We start from the raw sequence: 17,960 nt of genomic DNA, 5'->3' as shown, positions 1-17,960 counted from the left end.
TGTGAAAACAACCTCTACATACATGTGATGGAGAAGACACAGTACTGAATCTGAGTCTGAAGTGGTCGTGAATATCACTCAAAAACAGATGGGATATAGTTACATTTGCTCCATTAGAGTTACAACATGTAAACCAGAGAAACAGCTGTATTAATTAGTTGAAAGGACAACATGCAAGCTTCTCCCTGTTTAAAAGTGTCATTGATTTCTCTGTTTTTAAAAGTCACTATAAACTTCCAGCCTGATCCCTGATGAGACTTTTAATAGTGTGCAGGAGCCACACTTTATCACAGCTGAAGGGCTTCTCTGTTGTCAATTAAAATGAACACAAGAACCACAAATAGAGAAATCAAGATCAACAAATACCTTTCACAAACCATGAACAGTGTCACTCTTTCTGAGGCACTGCAAACCCGACTGCAGGGAGGTTCTGGTTTCCATTACTTGTTGGTTACTGATTTAGCCAACATGAAATGGAAACCATTATCCCATTGAATGTAAATGGTGTCACTCGCTGTGTGCCAGCATCGAACCAGCATTTTTCAGTGTTACTGTAGAGACGTCTTAAATTAAACCCAGCACAGACAGCCACAGTGGTGGGAATGTAAAGTGCAATCTGTGCCAAGTCACTGAATTATTATCTGAGCTCAAAACCCTAAATAACGGCAGCCTGAAAAGATCTGGCAGATTAATTCAGTCTTTAAAGACGGCGGTTGCTGTAGGAAACCAAATGCGTGCAAAGTGGGCGGAAATGAGCAGACACAACCACGACATTAAATGCTTCAGGGCACAACAGTATATTGCAGATATAAAGTTTACAAAACCAAAAATAAAGTCAGTATTAATATTCTGAAAGCCATATAGGTTATAAAGCCGGTAAGAATACAAACATTTCAATAAGACTGCCTTGCAGTTCTAAAAAAATAAATTAACTTCATTAACTTCACTGGTACATCTGTACCGCATGTACAAATGTACCAGTGTGGTCATTCAGCAAAGTACGTCTCATCATAAAAAGCAGTGCTGCCTTGATATTTGCCATGTAGCCTTTAAATATATAAATACTCCCCAAGAACATGGTTCCAAACACCTTAGAGGAAGATTAAAACAAATAATAACAGCTCTTGATGAATTGTATGGCTTACACAAATAAACACCAATTCCTTTGTCATCCTATATGTCTGATAAGACATAAGGACATACAGTAGGCTCTGATAAAAGGCTAGATTATATCATCCTCCTGCACCTGTACAGTGCAAATGTTTTAAGTATGTGATTAAGCAATAACATATTTTATACTGCTTCCAGCTTGCAGTAACCATCATGTCTTCCTCTCATACACATCTTTCCACAAATAAGACACACAACTCAGTGGGATTTAGGTATTCTTTGTAATTTTAATTCCCATAATTTAGTTTAAATGCAGACATTTTTTTTCACTAAAATCTTAAATAAAACATTACAGTACGATATATGCAAATCAGAAAAGCTTTAAGATTTTGTAGAAGCAGGCTACAGTTTCTTTTGATTTTTTATTCATTTATGTATTTATTTATTTTTTTTACTTTTGTAGGACTGGACAGTTAAATAGCAGTAAACAGTAAAAAGACAACACAGAGCTGTAAAGCCTGCAGGCCAGCCAAGGAGCACATTCTATTACAAAACAGACCAGAAAACTAGAGACGGCACGCCACATCCAGATGAAGGTCTGAACTGATGCCCCTCCACCTCTGTGAGGTGGTGCTAGTTCCATACAAACAGGAGAGGGCGCTATTACACCAGGGTAGGTGGAGCTACACGACCACAGAGTGACAGCAATGTAGTTGCACCTTCACATGAAACAGCTTGTATTGCACATTCAGGGAGGAAGAAATGGCACGTTCTGTTTCTCTAGTTTTTCCTCTACAAACAGGTTACAAAACAGTTAGAATGCAATAGAAGCACAGTAACTCCCTCAATGGCAATTACACCATTCATTGATTTATACTGATAACTTGAAACGGACTGGTCTAAAACGCTGTCCCTCTCTATGGGGAGGGAAAGTGTCGGACTCCGCCATCTGGTGCCTGCACTCAAACCCAATACATTTTTTTAAAAGATCAGATTTTATCTGCGCCGTCAGTGCATTGGCTTTCAGGATACAATGTGAACTGAAATGTGTCAATAAAAGTTCAGTTTTATCTACAACTGATAATTAGATGAATTAGGTCTGACTCATTTAAAGGCCCAAAAACCTGTTTTATCAATCAGCTTCTGGTCAATGATTGTTTCCTACATAAAGACCTTTTTGTTTATTTCACATGAGACATTTCCTCATTTGTTTTTGTCTGTGCTGTCCACACCTGTTTGAAGTGGGTGGGGCTTTGTTGGAAAAGGGTGATGTCACATATTTCTGTGCACCAATCAGAGTTAAGCAACAGCTGAATCAACAGGTGATGGCAGTTGTAGGGTTGTTTGCTTAAGTCTGATCAAACCCCACCCACCCACACAGTTCTGATGAAGCAGATTAACTGAGTTTGAGTGTTATTAATAATACCTACAGATGTCTTTTTTCCCTCCAAACCTTTAATTTTCATTGATGCTTTTTAGCTATTAATATTTAAGATTTAATACACAATTCGCAGCTAAGTTTTCAGGGGTTTTCATATGTAGATGGAAATGCAACTTTAATATCTGCCATGTAGCACTGGTTCTTTTAAATAAAGTCTGATGTGAGTTTGAGCCATGATGTTTAACACTGCCACCAGAGGACGAGTTTTGCTTTCTCTCCCCATCTTGAGCAGTGCATCCCTTTTGGCCTATCAGGACTGAGAATGCATGGAAAAACAAACAAACAAACAAACAAAAAAATGACAGTGTGAGTTACAAGGGGGGTCTGCAGAGCACAGTGATCCAGCATGCACCAGAGACTGCAGCATGCTGGCCCAATCTTTATTGTTATCCATTCTTACTTTAGACCCTGTCCTCGGCCTGCACTTTCCTCTTATTTCGCTGTGGTCGGGGCGTTTCTGGGTTGCAACCTTTGGGCAGTTGGTGTGCAGCCCCAAGCCAATAACAGTGTACAGGCGAGGTCTGGAATTTTGAAAAAGGTAGTTAACAGTTGCCAGACCGTGAACAGCGCGTATCCAAGAGGAAGCTACCACGACAGTGGACACAGCTGAAAACTGTTTGTTACAAACAGTAAGCAACACTTCCTGCAAAGTCGACCTGTAACTACACTCGAGCATCAAACGTTCACCAGCTGCTCTCGGATAATGCAGTTTGCCGTTGAGTGGCTTCAGTTAAATCTACTACTACTCTACATGAACATGAGGATATTTTTTTTTTATTATTATTATTATTAACATGAATAAATATTTTGTTAGTATTGAACAACAGCAGCTACTACATGGTTTTAACTGTGAACTTATGGCTAAGAGTCGTGGTATCTCCAGTCGTTAAATCCAAATATTTTTCTCTTGAATAATTGACATGGTGCTCAAATATTACTGTCTAGTACAGCAATAGATGCCTATTTATATTAGAATATGAAAAAAAATAAGCATCAGATTTTTTTTTTATGACATGAAATGACACTCTAGGACAAAAAGCATTGAGAACCGAAAGGGTTCTCCATGTGGAACAGAAGTTAGCCTGTTAGCTTGTTGCTCTCTTTAAGATGTACATTTTTATGCGTAAATTCTTGAAATGTTTGTGACACTTTCCATCAAGGTACGCTCACTGGTTTTCCTGCCCCAGCCTAGAGTCTGCTGTGACCAGGAGCTTGGCTAATGTTAATGCTAATGCTAATGTTAGCAAACTTTAGATAGATGTTGCTGTGTAACTGAACTGTTACAGTATGCTGTAGCACATTCACTAGATCTCACAGTGGACACTTGTGGCCATCGTGGCTGCTGTGAGATCGGCTCGCTATGCTTTGGTAAACAAGGCTAAACCTCTCCTGCATCGTGAGATTTCTCTTTAAAACCGACTTCCTGCAGACACACTGACTGAACCAGAATACAAAGAGAATTTGAACACACCAGCTGCGTGCAGCCCCCTGTGTAACACACAGCGTGTGAAAGAGTCGAAGGGTATGAGCTTCAAGAGTGGTTACCTGCCAAAACAAGGAAACAAATGTCCTCACAGTCCAGTTCTCCATTAACAAGTTTAAGATTTTGCTTCAAGATTTCGCCTTCAGTGAGCAGTCATCCAGGTTTTAGCAAGATGCTGTCCTGCTCTCACAACTCATGATCAAAGCAGTAGGGAAACAAAATTACAAAGTGTTTTCATCTAAAATTCAAAAATAAAAATGGTAATTTAAAAATCTGATCTATTGGCAACCGACACGTCAGTCTACATGTTAGAAGAACACACTGGGCCTCAGAGGAGGTGTGGCACATGGCACCTTTGAGGCGAGACACCCTGTAATAAGATCATTTTTTTCAGTATCACTGTGATCTTATAACAACTAGTCCCTCTTTTCCAATTTCCCATCAGCCCCGACAGTGTGTCCTCCGAAGTGTCTGGAAGCTTGCCCAGGTTAAAACTCAGATATGGTAGAAAAATATATAGTCTTGATGAAATTTCTCTAGTCATTCTCTTCATTACTGAATTGCACCCATACATGTAGTGTTAATGCATTGTAGTAGCAGTGTAAAGTGACGGGGATCATGATTAGCATGACTACTACAACAAAAACAAGTCATTGCGCACGCTTGCTCTCGCTCTCTTTCTCTCTCTAGACACTTCAGGTTATTTGTTTGTTTTTTTTTTTACTTGCACTTAAAAATTCATGGTTAATAGTTTGTCTTTCATTGGCATCATTAGGCAACAGTTATTTTTTTTTTCAGATACTCTACAATATGGTTACGATGTAAACACCACAGTACTTAATAATTTTACTGTATCTGCACAAAATAAAACACAATGTTACAAGGCAAGTGGCTACTTAAGCATAGATTTGTTCATGAGAAAAAAAAATGAAATTAGGAAACACACCACAAGAACAAAAAGAACTTGCAAGACCTGGCATCGAGTTTGTTCAAATAAAAAAAGCTTTAGACTTTGTTCATCTACAGGTCGGGTGACCCCGTTAAAAAGCTGGTGATGATCAGTACTATCCCCCCCGACACCATCTCATTCAAACATAATGATCCTTGTGATATTTCCTCGACTCGAGTGGCCTCAGAACCCCCGCTGGGCTTCCACTCAGCCACAGCGCGGTGATATCTACCTGACCCTTAGCACTTACACTGAAGCAGTGGTGATCGATAGAGCAAATGCTGCTGCGCTTCAAACAACAACCAGCCCGTTTTGAGGAGCTACACGTGTGGCTGGGGTTGAATCCCCTTTCGTTCCACCTCTGCATAACTGGCTGAGTTATAATACAACAGTTAGTGTTTGATATTACACATAATCGCGGTCTGACACGACAAAGTTTCAACTTTTAGAGGCGCCCAGAGAGCCGTACCTCATATTTATCACATGATGGCTATGAGGTGAGGTTTAGGGCTACAGAAATGGGTAAAACTCTGGACTAAGACATGTAATCTGACCGGCGAACAGGGCGCAAAATCTGAAATGATTCGAACATGGACAGTGTAGCGGTCAATCATTGGCAGGGAGCCTTCGATATGAGGAAATGACTCCAGTAACTGAGCTTTATGAATGAAAACAAAGGCATACTGATGAAGATATGTGGACATATTATGGGACCTTATCAGTGTGTTTTTGTCTCAGTTTTAGTGTTTTGGCTTCTGCTGCACCTAAACCTCATTCTACTTTAAATCTATTCAAAGGAGCGAACCTCCCTCGGACATCGCTGTCTGAAACTCACCTAATCTTTTTCTCAAGGAGGAAGCCTTGAAAGAACTTTCTGCCAATACTGTTGAATTCGCTGATGCAATACAGTCCGAAGGAATGGAATATCGACAGGTTGGGTTCATTACTTTGAATTTAAATTTCCAATCAAATATATTCTGCCAAACTCCGCAAAACAGCAGCTGTCAAGTGTGTGTGTTCATTGAGTGTGTGTTTGTACTCCGGGATGAAACATATTCTGTTATATGACATCATGAAGAGGTGAAGAGACCCCCCCCCCCCCCAACACCCTTACAAGGTTAAAAACAAACCATGATCCCCCATCCCGCCCCCAAACTCTTGCAGGACAGTATTTACAGTACAAATTACAGTATAATACATCATTAAAAATATGAGATCCATCTCTAAAAACATACAGGAGCTCTTGACAAAAATCAACTCTTTAGCAAATCAGGTTTCTATGGTATCATGTGGAAAATAAAAAAGCAGAGTGACAGTCCCACCACCCCCTTTCCATTTGGCCCTAGTTGTACCTGGCTAGCATGTTTAAAGTGAGATGACAGGATGGGTTGGTTGACCACACGCACATCTTTTCTTATTTTTTAACTTTAAAGCAAGCCGCAATACAACAAGTCACACTCGATCCAGTATAACAGTATGTACAGGGTTTTTTTTTCTGGCATTTTGGAACAATAATAATAAGCACTTGACCAACTATGCTGCCTGGGATTGCAGGCAGAATGATACAGGCATGGTTATCGGTTTAGGTGTGCAGAATTAACCGTTTGATTAAATCTTTTCTTAACTCATGATTTCTTTTTTTTTTTTTTCTTTTTAATGACGAGACAGAAAACGACTGCCGCTGTCTCTCCAACAACCAGAATTCTTGTTAAGAGTAACTGGAAATTGCCCTATTATTGTCATATGTACAGCAGATTGAATGGTACGATGAACACGCCGGTTACACACTTTCTTATGCACCCGAAACGAGAATAAATAAAAACCGATCAGAAACTCAAATGAGTCAAAAAGATCTCTGGACTCGGAGCCAGGCAGCATATGAACCAACCCTCCTCGCATCCACAGTACAACCAAGTCCATCTGTAAACCTCTCAACTCCCGTCACCCTTGCCCTTTTCCTTCTCTTCATTTCCTTCCCCTTTATCTGCAACCCCGACACTCGAGCTATGATTTTTACCCAAGTTTCCCTCTTTCTCTCTCTCTCTGACTCTCTTCTTCTTCGTCCTCTGTTCTCCCTCCCGGCCGCGTGCCCTCACACGAAGGGCAGGATGCCGTAGACGAACAGGGCCATGATGGCAGCGCTGAACAGGCCGGCCACGGGCACCGTGACAAACCACGCCAGGAAGATGTTCCTGAAGAGGCGCCAGTCCACCGCCTTCTGGGAGCGGATCCAACCCACGGCCACGACTGAGCCCACCTGGAGGCCGCAACCAGGAGGGGAGAGAGAAAACAATCAGCGGCAGCACAGAACAAAAAGGTTTAATGTCAAAGACGCTGTGAAGAGCTGCAGGTGATTCAGGCTTTCCTAATGATGGTTTTCAAGAGCAACTGATCATTGGACCCCCGATGGAGAGGGGGACTGCTGGAAGTGATACAGTATGTTTATGGGTTTTTTGGTACCCTCATCTACAGAAATGATCACATCCTATAAGCTGATCATGAGTAATATGTGTAAAATGCATTGGAGTAAAACATACCATGTCTCCCTCATTAGCATTAGCATTAGCGTCCCAACAGAAAAGCCTGTACTCAACCTTTAGCTCTTCAGGACCAGCTCAGTGCAAAACATCTGTGTTATAGTTAAAGCAAGCCGACTGTGAAAGTTATCACTACTTAAATTAAACTTTTTGGGTGTGAACATCTGACATCAGCAGTTCTGGTGCATCAAAAATCACATGTTTAAATCTAAAGAGAAGATATTTTTGAGTGTTTTTTTTAAGAGTTTTCTCAGCTAGCATAATTATTTCTGCTTATGTCAGACGTCCACCAATGACCTCTTCTCTCACCTTTATTCAAGTAATCAGATCAGAAGGGTGCCGAAGACACAAGGAGAAGGACACAAACACATTTCAGACACCTCGGGGTGTTGGAGTGACATGTGCACCGACTGGTTTCAGCTCTGTTTGTGACACTGCAGCTGGGCGGGAGTTAAACTGTGCCTGCTCTTATACGGCCTGAGAAACATGAGACGCTGTCTGTCACGCTCTCCACTAAATGCAAAAGGTCAGGTGAAGGGAGACCAGTCGTTGGGTGAGTGTTACTCAAAGATAAACTGGTGCTGGACTGCACAAAAAACATCTTCAGGGAAGGAGATGTTAGTCAAGGAGGCTGACTTCTTCCCTTGTATTCTAAAATGTCTCAAATTCTAAAATGTCTCAGATTCTCCCTCATTTGGATAATAAGCATGACTTTAAGGCCATCTTTCAAAGGCTTGTGGAGAACAGAATCTAAACTTTGTGGTTAAGATGTCTGTTTACAGCCAATTGTACTATTTCAGGCATGCAGCAGCAAAGCCTGAACTCAGTGTGACCTCAGTGTTTGTGCTGCCGATGACTGCCTGTAGAGCTTTTGAAACAACGAGTCATTGTACATAATCACACCACGGCGCCTTCCACACCAGGGCTGGGCATCAATTCAGTTTGATCTGCACTTGAGTAAAACAGCCAAACACATAAAGAAAACGGTCTTTCTGAGGTGAGACTAAACTAAATGGATGCCCATCACTGCTCATACACACTCATTCTCTCTCACAGCTGTCTGGGGGAGGTTTACAGGTGTTGTTGGCTACTTTCTGAACTCCTCAGTGTCACTTTTAACCATGATTGAAAAAGGCTCATTAACATCTTTAAAATACTGATTTTGTCCAACAACATCTATAGATCCCCACACACAACCACTAAATCAAATCAAATCACCATCACAATTATATACCTCTAACCATCAGTAGATTTAGCATTTTGGCATAGCAGTTGATTATCTGAGGTTTTAGGGAGGAGAAAGGGTATTTGGAGGTGAGAAATGAAAGTAAGGTATGGATGGCGATGTTGATGTTCAGACAAATTGATCATCAGCAATTAAATACCAGTTTTGACTCTTGGGCGGTTTCCCTTCAGCGGACATTTAGTATTTATCTAAATCATACACACGGTTGTTCTGCAAGTCTTATGTTACTTTTATGTCTTCATAGATGCAGTTCTCATGCAGTACTGTTTGTTTTGACTTGTGTCACTGACATGATTTAACAGACAGGCTGCCAATTTGACCAATGAGATGATCAAGACCGATCTCATGTCTGTCTTAGAAAGCTCCAGCCAGCAGCCAGTTAGCTTAGCTTAACATAAACACTGTAAATAGGGGAAATCCGCCCACCAGCACCTCTAAAGCTCACTAACATGTTGTATCTCATTTGTTTAATCTGTACAAAAACAAGTGCAACAATGGCTATTTGTTGTTATTTTTTGGTATGATTTAACAAAACAGATGTAACATGCTAAGTAGCTAGTCATTTCCCCCGTTTCCAGTCTTTGTGCAAAGCTAAGCGAACTATCTTCATATTCAACAGACAGACATGAGAGTGGTACAGAGCTTCTCATCAAAGACTCTGCCAGGAATAAAATAAGCATATTTACTAAATGTTGAACTATTCCCTGAAATATCTTTGTTGATTTTGTCGGAACGCAAGCTCAAATCTGACCTTTCCTTGATTAAAGTTCTGTTCCATCAAATAAATCTAACTACAGAAAAATGTGACATTTCAGGTCTAATTAAGAAAAAAGAATGTAAACAAGTAGATCAAAATCTGGCTAAAAAGAAACCCAGCTGAAAATATCAGATAAGAGATCTCTGTCTAATGCACCCTCAAGTCTCTGCTTTCAAAAAGCACAGCTCGGCAGCTACACCTTTGTGATACAATGCTCTATGAATAATTAACATCAAAATGCTCATTTAAGTCTCCTTAAAGGCAAACTTGGAGGGTTTGCTGCCAGAGGGAAACCGCAGAAGAAGTCAAAACAGCAACTTCAGGAGTTGTGATTGGTTTTGACAATTGACAGCTACAGGTGAAGCGATGAAGTGGAGCTCTGACGGCTCTCTAGCACGGCTTCAGGACCAATGACTCCAATACCTTGCAGTGGGTGGAGCTTATTGGGATGCCCACATTTGATGCAACAAGCACTGTTAGCGCACTCATTACTTCAATGCAAAATCCGCTGTGAAGACAGATGAGTGGAGAGACAGAGAAAGATGGAGAGGGAGGTAAAAAAGTGGAAAACAAGTGACAGGTGAGGCCGGGGGAGGATGCTGGCGGGGGGTGGGGGGGAGTCTGCTCGCAGCCAAGCACAGGAGGGTGGAGGACCCACACACCAAACCATGCCAGTGCTGAAAGGGCAAATGGAAGAGAGTTGAAGGGAATGACACAGAGGATGAGATATGTTGATGGGGAGGGGGCAGGGCTGGGGTGGGGCTGGAGGGGTCCGCTACATCGTCCAGCCTTGATCCAGTGTTCCTGAAAAGAACAGGGGAGAGGGGCTGCACACTGCTGCCCAGGGCCATCCGCAGTGGGCTGGACACCGTCTGATTGTTTTTTGATGCAGTGAAAAGTTTAGAGGGGATCAGATGAAGGGAATTAAAGGACAATTCTGGACTTATTTTACAGTAATGCTCCCGTACTCGCAGAGTTAACTGCTAAAATCTGGAAAAATAGTGACATTGCACAGGGAAGTCTCTGCATGACCCCTACTTAACTTAAATCATGTTTAAATACCTAAATCCCTTTAAAGATACCAGATACTTAAAGGCACTGTCCTTTACAGCCTTATTTTTCATTACAGCATATTTTTCAGAGAATACATTAATATAACTGTACATAAAACACAAAGGACACAAAGTCACTTTTCAGGCCTGAGCAGTGCCTGCAGATCTTCTAACAGGCTGTATGCAGCCCTAACGACCTCCAGCAGTGAGGCAGGGCAAGATGAGCGTTGCCTGAGAGATGGAAACCATGGCAAAATAACTCTCCATATCAATCACTGCTGCTCGTAAAGCCTACTGTGGAATCTGGGAAGCTGGACAGTCAAAGGACACTGAATTGTAAAAGTAAGGGACAGAAATAGTATTTTTGAAAGTAAGGGGGGCATGTTCCTCCCATCTCCAATGGAAATTACTCGCTGGCTTGTTCAACAACCTGCCTGACTGATGATGAATGACTGCGGTTTTGTGCCTTGTGTCTGACTTTGTAGTAACAATGTCACCATGTTCCCAGACCTCAAGCAATTACTTTAGCTTGTACAAGGTTATTATAACTGATAGAAATGATATCCAAAAGTAATAAATAAGAGTCAAGTTGTAATAAAATGGAATTATCCCCTTCTGCCACAAGCATCTGAACTTTACTGTCTCTGGAGAAATACATTTTATCAGGGCACCCTTGGAAGAAACAACAAGGAAAGTAGAGATACGCGTTGCCTGGGAAAAAACAGATAATCTGCACAAATCATCTGATTGCAAGACTGATTTGGACCAAAGTGGTGCAAGTATTTCCAGCCTGGTGCACTGGGAGGCAGTGTGAGCAGCTGTCCCCTGAAAATGCCTGTCGGGGAGGTGAGAGGCCAGGTGGAGGGGCCGCTCAGTCATACCTTGCAGTGTGTGGTACTGACAGGGATTCCGATATTGGAAGCCAACACGACTGTGAGTGCAGAAGCCAGTTCAATAGTGAATCCACTGTGGAGGAGGGAGGGAGGGGAGGGGAGGGGGAGTGGGGGCAAAGAGACATCCTTCATTGTAATGTGTGGGACGTGCTGCTGATGGCACGCTCTCACTGTATTCCAGCATCCACATGAACCATGGAACAACATTCAGCAGCTCTTTAAAGTATAGTCAACACACGAGGAAAAGACACATGATAATAATAATACTACAGCATAATATAATAATCTCACACACACACACACACACACACACACACACACACACACACACACACACACACAGTAAAGACAGCATTTTGATCAGGTCCTGAATCCTGGTAGGTAAGAGTACAGCTGCATGTGGTTCATAGACAGGGAGGGTGTGTGTGTGTGTGTCTGTGTCTGTGTGTGTGTGTGTGTGTGTGTGTGTCTGTCTGTGTGTGTGTGTGTCTGTGTGTGTGTGTGTGTGTGTGTGTCTGTGTCTGTGTGTGAGTGTGTTTCTGTATTGCCTCGTGCGGACTGGGAGGCACTTCATCTGAAGACGTGTCCCATTTCCAGAACATTATTCACACTGACACCAGACCAGTTGGCACACTGGAAGAGAAATTCATTAAAAAAAAAAAATCTTTTGGCCATTTGCGTGGGATGGAAAAGTAGGGACTGGAATTAAGCAATAAAAACAGGAGCAAGAGACAGATGAAGAGAAAGTGGATGAGTGAGAAAGCAACTTGAAGCTGAATCATTAGCTGCTGCTTCTTTCACTGCAGTTCTAAATAAAAAACAGCTGCCAATACAACTCTCACTGAGCGCTGAGGTGAAGCTCTGGAGACAGACGCTGCTGAATTTTAATTGGTCAAATCTGCAACGTATCACCCCAGTCAGTGTTGTGGCGCTCAGGAACAGCAACGGCTGTCTTTCACAGCAGTGTTCTGATGGTTTTACTTGAGCCGATCTTGAACATAACATGCTGAAGGCTGCGTAGGTGTACCCAGTGTGCCCGATTTAAGTGGGGTTGCAGACCTTTGTTGCATCTCTCTCTACTCATTTCCTGTCAGCTCTCCACTGAATGCTGTCTAGCTACAGGAAAAAAGTCCCCAAAAGTTTCTTATACATATACATACATATATATACATATAGTTCTATCCAGGTGTCCCAGTGAGCCATGGCAGTGTGACAGTGAGCCAACAAGCACACCACCAGGAGCCTGGTCAGTCATTATAACACATGTGCTTTTCCTGCTGCGACATATTTTCACTGCTGTGATAAACCACAGTGTTCAAGTGTTCACTGTGCCTGCTCAAACATAAGCTCAGCCACAAACTATAGACACAACTGCACCTACACACACACACGCACACGCATGCACGCACGCACACGCACTTCCGTGTCCTTGCCCCCAAACAAACTTTTCTTTGTCAGGTTGATGCATGGAAACAGACACTGGAGGAAAGAGAGCCTTTAGAACAGTGAACCAGAGCAAATTTGTCTTTGAGTCCTGGCAAAAGACTAAGCTGGTGATGGAGAGAGAGAGATTAAGAAAGAAAAAAAGAGGGCACACTGAGAGGGGGGCCCAAAAAAAAAAGAGAAGAAATGAAGAGAGAGGGAAAATAATGAGATGGTGTGAGCGTGAGAACAATTGTGGGACTTAAGGGAAGAGAAAGATTTAGAGGTGAGACGCGCGATAAAAAACAAGACAGAAAAATGCAGCGAGGAGATGAAATTAGGATGGAATGAACAAAGAGAAGAAGAAGAGGGTTAACCGCAAAAATAGATTTAAAAGGAGAGGGCAAGGAAGGAATATGAAAAAAAAAAAAAAAAAAGGACAGACGGAAAAAGAAAAGTGCAAAGAGAAGGAGTCAGGCTGGCGTCCCTCCCTGCGGTTGGAGAAGAGAGGCCAGGGTTCCCACTGTGGCTCTGCCCCTCCCTCACTCCTCCTGCTCTACTTCTCTTCATCCAGAATGCCAAACAACTTCCTGAAACCCTGTGTGATGTTCCTGCCAGGCAACAGAGTGTGTATGTACACACACACACAGACACACACAGACACACACAGACACACACACTCTCCGATAAATTACTGGAACAATTAGACCTTATTATGTATGCGTGCACGCACACATACAGTACGTTCACTGCGGAACGATCTGCAGGCACTGAATTCTTTAAGCTGACACGGTACGAACAAACATCCCTGAGGTGTGTGTACACATGTACACACACACACAGACACACACACTGTTCAGCTACTGTGTGGGAAGATGGGATGACAGCAAAAGGGAGACTGATCTCAAGGACAGCGGAGCAGCAGTCAGTGGTTAAGGATGCGTGATGTCCGCTGCTTAGAGTGTGGGACGAAGGGAGGCCTGGGGCTTTATGTGCTGTGGTCCAAGAGACCACTTATTTATTCATAATTATTATGTAATAAGTCAGAGGGCAGAAGGAAAATAGAGAGTGTATCATTCCTACTTCATTCCCTCTGAACACGATCAGCACAGTGAAGAATCTCTTCTCGCAAAGTTTAAACTGGACTCTGATCGTTGTCAAAATGTTTCATTGCATTCTGCAGAACAGAGGTCGTGTTAATAGTTTACACGTCTTTTAAAAGGACAAAATATGTCCTTTCATGTTTGTGTTGCACTTAATCTCAGTTTAAATGTATTCACATACACAGATGTCGTCATTAAAGTAATGGACTGACATGAACTCCCAGTCAGACGTTTGGACACACCTGATCATTCAGTGGCTTTTCTTTATTTTTAACTATTTTTCTACATCGTACATTAGCACTGAAGGCATCCAAACTACAAAATGACACATATGGAAACAAAAAAGCGTAAACAAAGCAACCCTTTGCTTTGATCGCACTTGCAAACACCATGAAATGCCCTGATGAAACTGGCTCTCACGAGGACGGCCCCAGAGGAGGACGAAGAGTTACCTCTGCTGCAGAGGATAAGTTCATTATAGTTAGCAGCCTCAGAAATCGCCAATTAAAGACACCTCAGGTTACAGCCCACGTAAATGCTTCACAGAACTGCCGTAGCACACACATCTGAAAAGCAACTGCTCAGAGGACACCGTGTGAATCAGTCCCTCATGGTCGAACTGCTGCAAAGAAACCACTGATGAGAAAAGGCTAACTGTGTGCAAAGCTGTCATCAAACCAAAAGGAGGCTACGGTGAAGAATCGAGTACAAAACAGAAAGCAGTTTGCTTTGTTTGCACTTATTCGCACTGTACAACTCCATATGTTTTATGTCATACTTGTGATGTCTTCAGTTATTGATTGACAATGTAGATTCCAGACTTTTGACTGGTACTGTATATGCCTTTACAAATGCAACCCACCTAGAAAATGCAGCACTGTACTTCCAGGATGCCTGTGTAGTAAAAATGTTTCTGCCTGCAGTGGCAGCTTTGTTTGGGGAGTGGAGATAGGTTAATCAGTGCATGCTTGAGATAAACACTCTTGATTTGTCAGACAAGTTTTACCGCACCTGTGAATAGGGAGCACTTGAGGCAACAGAGCACTTTAACCATGACTGCTGCCTCAGGATTCTGCATTTCACTGTCAGTTCATTGCTTGTTCAGTAACATTTTTCAGCCTAGTTAAAGACTGTGTGTGTGTGTGTGTGTGTGTGTGTGTGTGTGTGTGTGCGTGCACATAAAGACGTACCAAAGAAGCTGTCGCACCCGATGGATGTGTGTGCGTCAGCTTGTCGAGGCTTTTTGGACCAAATGAAATTAAGCATGTTGGAAAGTTCACCTCTGCTACAAACAGTCGTTCTCTCTCTGTCTCTCCCATTTACACACACACACACACACACACACACACACACACACACACACACACACACACACACACACACACACGTATTTCTCCGTCCGCTCACCCCCGTGTGGTGGCTTTCTCACCTTGAGGGGGTGATGGGAGTCAGGTCTTTCCCCATGGTCTGGATGACGCGGCGGCCCCACACCCACAGGCCGGCACAGATGCCTACACCACCGTAAAACAGCAGCCAGACAGGAGTGGCAGCATCCTGCATCACGCCGCCCTGGTCATAGATCATCCACAGCGCCACCAGGGGCCCGATGGCATTACTGCAAAGGTGAGGAGATAAGATTCTCACTGCTTCAAGACAGCAAAGTAAAGAGGATTTCTCTATTTGCTGTTGCAGAAATATTACTTGTATGTAATTTAATAAGGCAAAAAGCTTCAGGAACAAAAAAATATATGATCAAATACTCCAGAAATGTCATTTTACAGGTGCGCTGGCTAATGTATATGAGATGTTGTACGTCCTGTAAGCAGCAGGAGGCAGCACCTGACATCGTTTCCTCCGTGGGCGAAGGAGCCGAAGCAGGCGGTGAGGATCTGCAGGAAGTGGAACAGCAGGAACACCTCAGACTTGTCCTTCTCCTCGTGGTCCTCCTCAGCCAAGTCATCCAGAGGCACTGGAGCTGGAGCCCCTTCTTCCTCCACCCCCTCCAGCTCTGTGGCCAGCTTCATCTCCACCCCGCCCTCCTCTGCCTCGATCTCAGCCTCCGCCACGGCGTTACAGTACGATGAGTAGCTGTCGTAGCGTACCCTCTTCTTGGAGTAGGACACGCTGTTGCTCCTGCCGCCTCCCTCTCCCACCAGCTTTTCGCTGTCCTCGCGTGATTCTGTGCGGATGAGTGGCTGGACGGGCATGCCGCATATAGCTGCTGTGTAGCAGGTGTAGCTGTTGTTGCGGCGCAGCAGGCGGTAGTTGTTGTCAGCAGGGCCAGCATTGGAGCCTGAGCGGTCGCTGTCATCCATGCGGCCCAGGTGGATTTTGTGAAGCAGGTCTTTATAGAGACCAGAGTCCTTGTGCACGGTGTGGTACACCTGGCCATCGCTGCGCATGTGGCCATCGAAGCTGAAGCTGCCATTAGAGACGGGTGACTTGAGGCAGCCGTTGGTCATCGAGTGGGTCCGGCCTGCAGGAGAGACGACGATAGAGTGAGTGTGGATAATGTAATTCACCTTTTATGCAGTTTTCTTTTTGTGAGGGAAAAATGTTCTTTAAATATGTACGATCCCCAGTAATTGTTTTTCATAATCTGAGCACAGCAGCTGGTGACACTTTGCACAGGAACTCAGTCAATTAAGGGAACTTGGGATCCGAGTACCATTTTGTATCTTAACAATACCATATGAGTTTGCTTTTGGCCCATTGCCCACCATTAAGTTTCTGTTTTGTGGTAACAGTAATATTCCAGTTTTACCATACACCCTGCCGTTTGGCAGGACTGTGCCTCCATTAGCCAGGTTGGTGAGCTCTCCACTGGAGTCGCGGGTGCTCCGTTCACTGCTGCCCCCCGTGAGTGGCAATACAGCCTCATCTGTGCCCTTGGCCCCTGGTAGCTCCTTAAAGACTGGGCTCTCCTCCTCCTCTTCAGGGATCTTGTCCAGGCTCTCATCAGAGATCCGGGACAGAGCCTGCTCCTTCTTTAGACGACCTGGAGGAAATCAAGCCATGGAAGGTTTAGCTAAGAGCATCCTGAGAAGACAAAATACCACCTACAGATAAACATTTGAGTCCTCTTAACAATGCTAACACGAATACTAATTATGAGGAAAATACCCCAACTGTATGTTTACATGACAGGTTTATTTCTAATATGTCTCATGTCTAATATTTACAGAATGATAACAAATTCAAATTCTGGCAGAAATGACTGAGATTTTACTTAAACATTTTCTGGATGACTTCCAATTAGGGCAAGTTGACAAAATGAGAACACAAGTTTCACACATCACTAATTCTGGCACATACATCCTTTTTTTTTAATGGATGTTTTTGTTGAAACTGCATAGTTACTCTGCACTAATATAAATATCAATCACTCAGAAAAAAGCCTTGTTTCAAGTCAGAAAAAGAGAAAACTATGCAGCAACCTTTCACAAACACAAGGAAAGCCATCAGCTGATCCAAACTAATCCCACTGCTGATAGACTTCATGCCCCCGTACTCCTCAAAATACCCTCAGTACAAACACATAAACTCAGCCATCACCTGTTTCATTTTGACGGATGCTGTAATATCCAGATTAGTAGCGATAATAACACGTATAAGCCTCACAGGCATTCAGAGGTCGGGTTAAGTCGGCCTCACTTCTGTGCCGCATTGGGGGAAAGTTTCGAGAACATAATCGTTCTATTTTAAGCCTCAACGTGGACATTTGCGCTTCAATGACACCACTTTTTTATTCTTTTTCTTAACTGTAATTTTTATTTTCACACCTGTACGAAGGCATTTATCAGGTCTGTCACTTTGGAAACAGTACTGGCACCTCAGACTTCAGAGTCTATCACTTTGGACTGCTGCAATAAACAAAACTTATTTATCCTGCATGACGCTAAGTTCAATTTAACAGACTGGCTGCTTTGCATTTGTCCACTGCTCTCTCAGATATTCCACCTACTGC

General features: G+C 43.1%; 1 protein-coding gene across 6 annotated transcripts in view; it reads right to left on the bottom strand.

Moving 5' to 3' along the window:
* Nucleotides 1-4,756: 4,756 nt before the first annotated feature.
* Nucleotides 4,757-17,960, bottom strand: part of slc20a2 (solute carrier family 20 member 2) — a 51,099-nt gene continuing 37,895 nt past the window's right edge. For 4 of the 6 annotated variants that reach the window (XM_076731035.1, XM_076731034.1, XM_076731037.1 and 1 more), the window contains 5 exons: nt 16,758-16,991; nt 15,833-16,469; nt 15,423-15,608; nt 11,457-11,541; nt 4,757-7,240 (listed from right to left, as the gene is read on the bottom strand). In XM_076731035.1, the coding sequence (XP_076587150.1) occupies nt 7,076-7,240; nt 11,457-11,541; nt 15,423-15,608; nt 15,833-16,469; nt 16,758-16,991 (1,307 nt within the window). In that variant the 3' untranslated portion in view covers nt 4,757-7,075. Of the gene's footprint in view, nt 7,241-9,946; nt 10,032-11,456; nt 11,542-15,422; nt 15,609-15,832; nt 16,470-16,757; nt 16,992-17,960 lie in introns of all 6 variants that reach the window. The other 2 variants (XM_076731038.1, XM_076731039.1) reach the window with 1 other exon arrangement.

Source organism: Chaetodon auriga, chromosome 5 (genome assembly GCF_051107435.1).
Source record: "Chaetodon auriga isolate fChaAug3 chromosome 5, fChaAug3.hap1, whole genome shotgun sequence".
NCBI lineage: Eukaryota > Metazoa > Chordata > Actinopteri > Chaetodontiformes > Chaetodontidae > Chaetodon > Chaetodon auriga.
The sequence above is the reverse complement of the archived record's forward strand: the minus strand, read 5'-3'. Positions and strand labels throughout refer to the sequence as shown.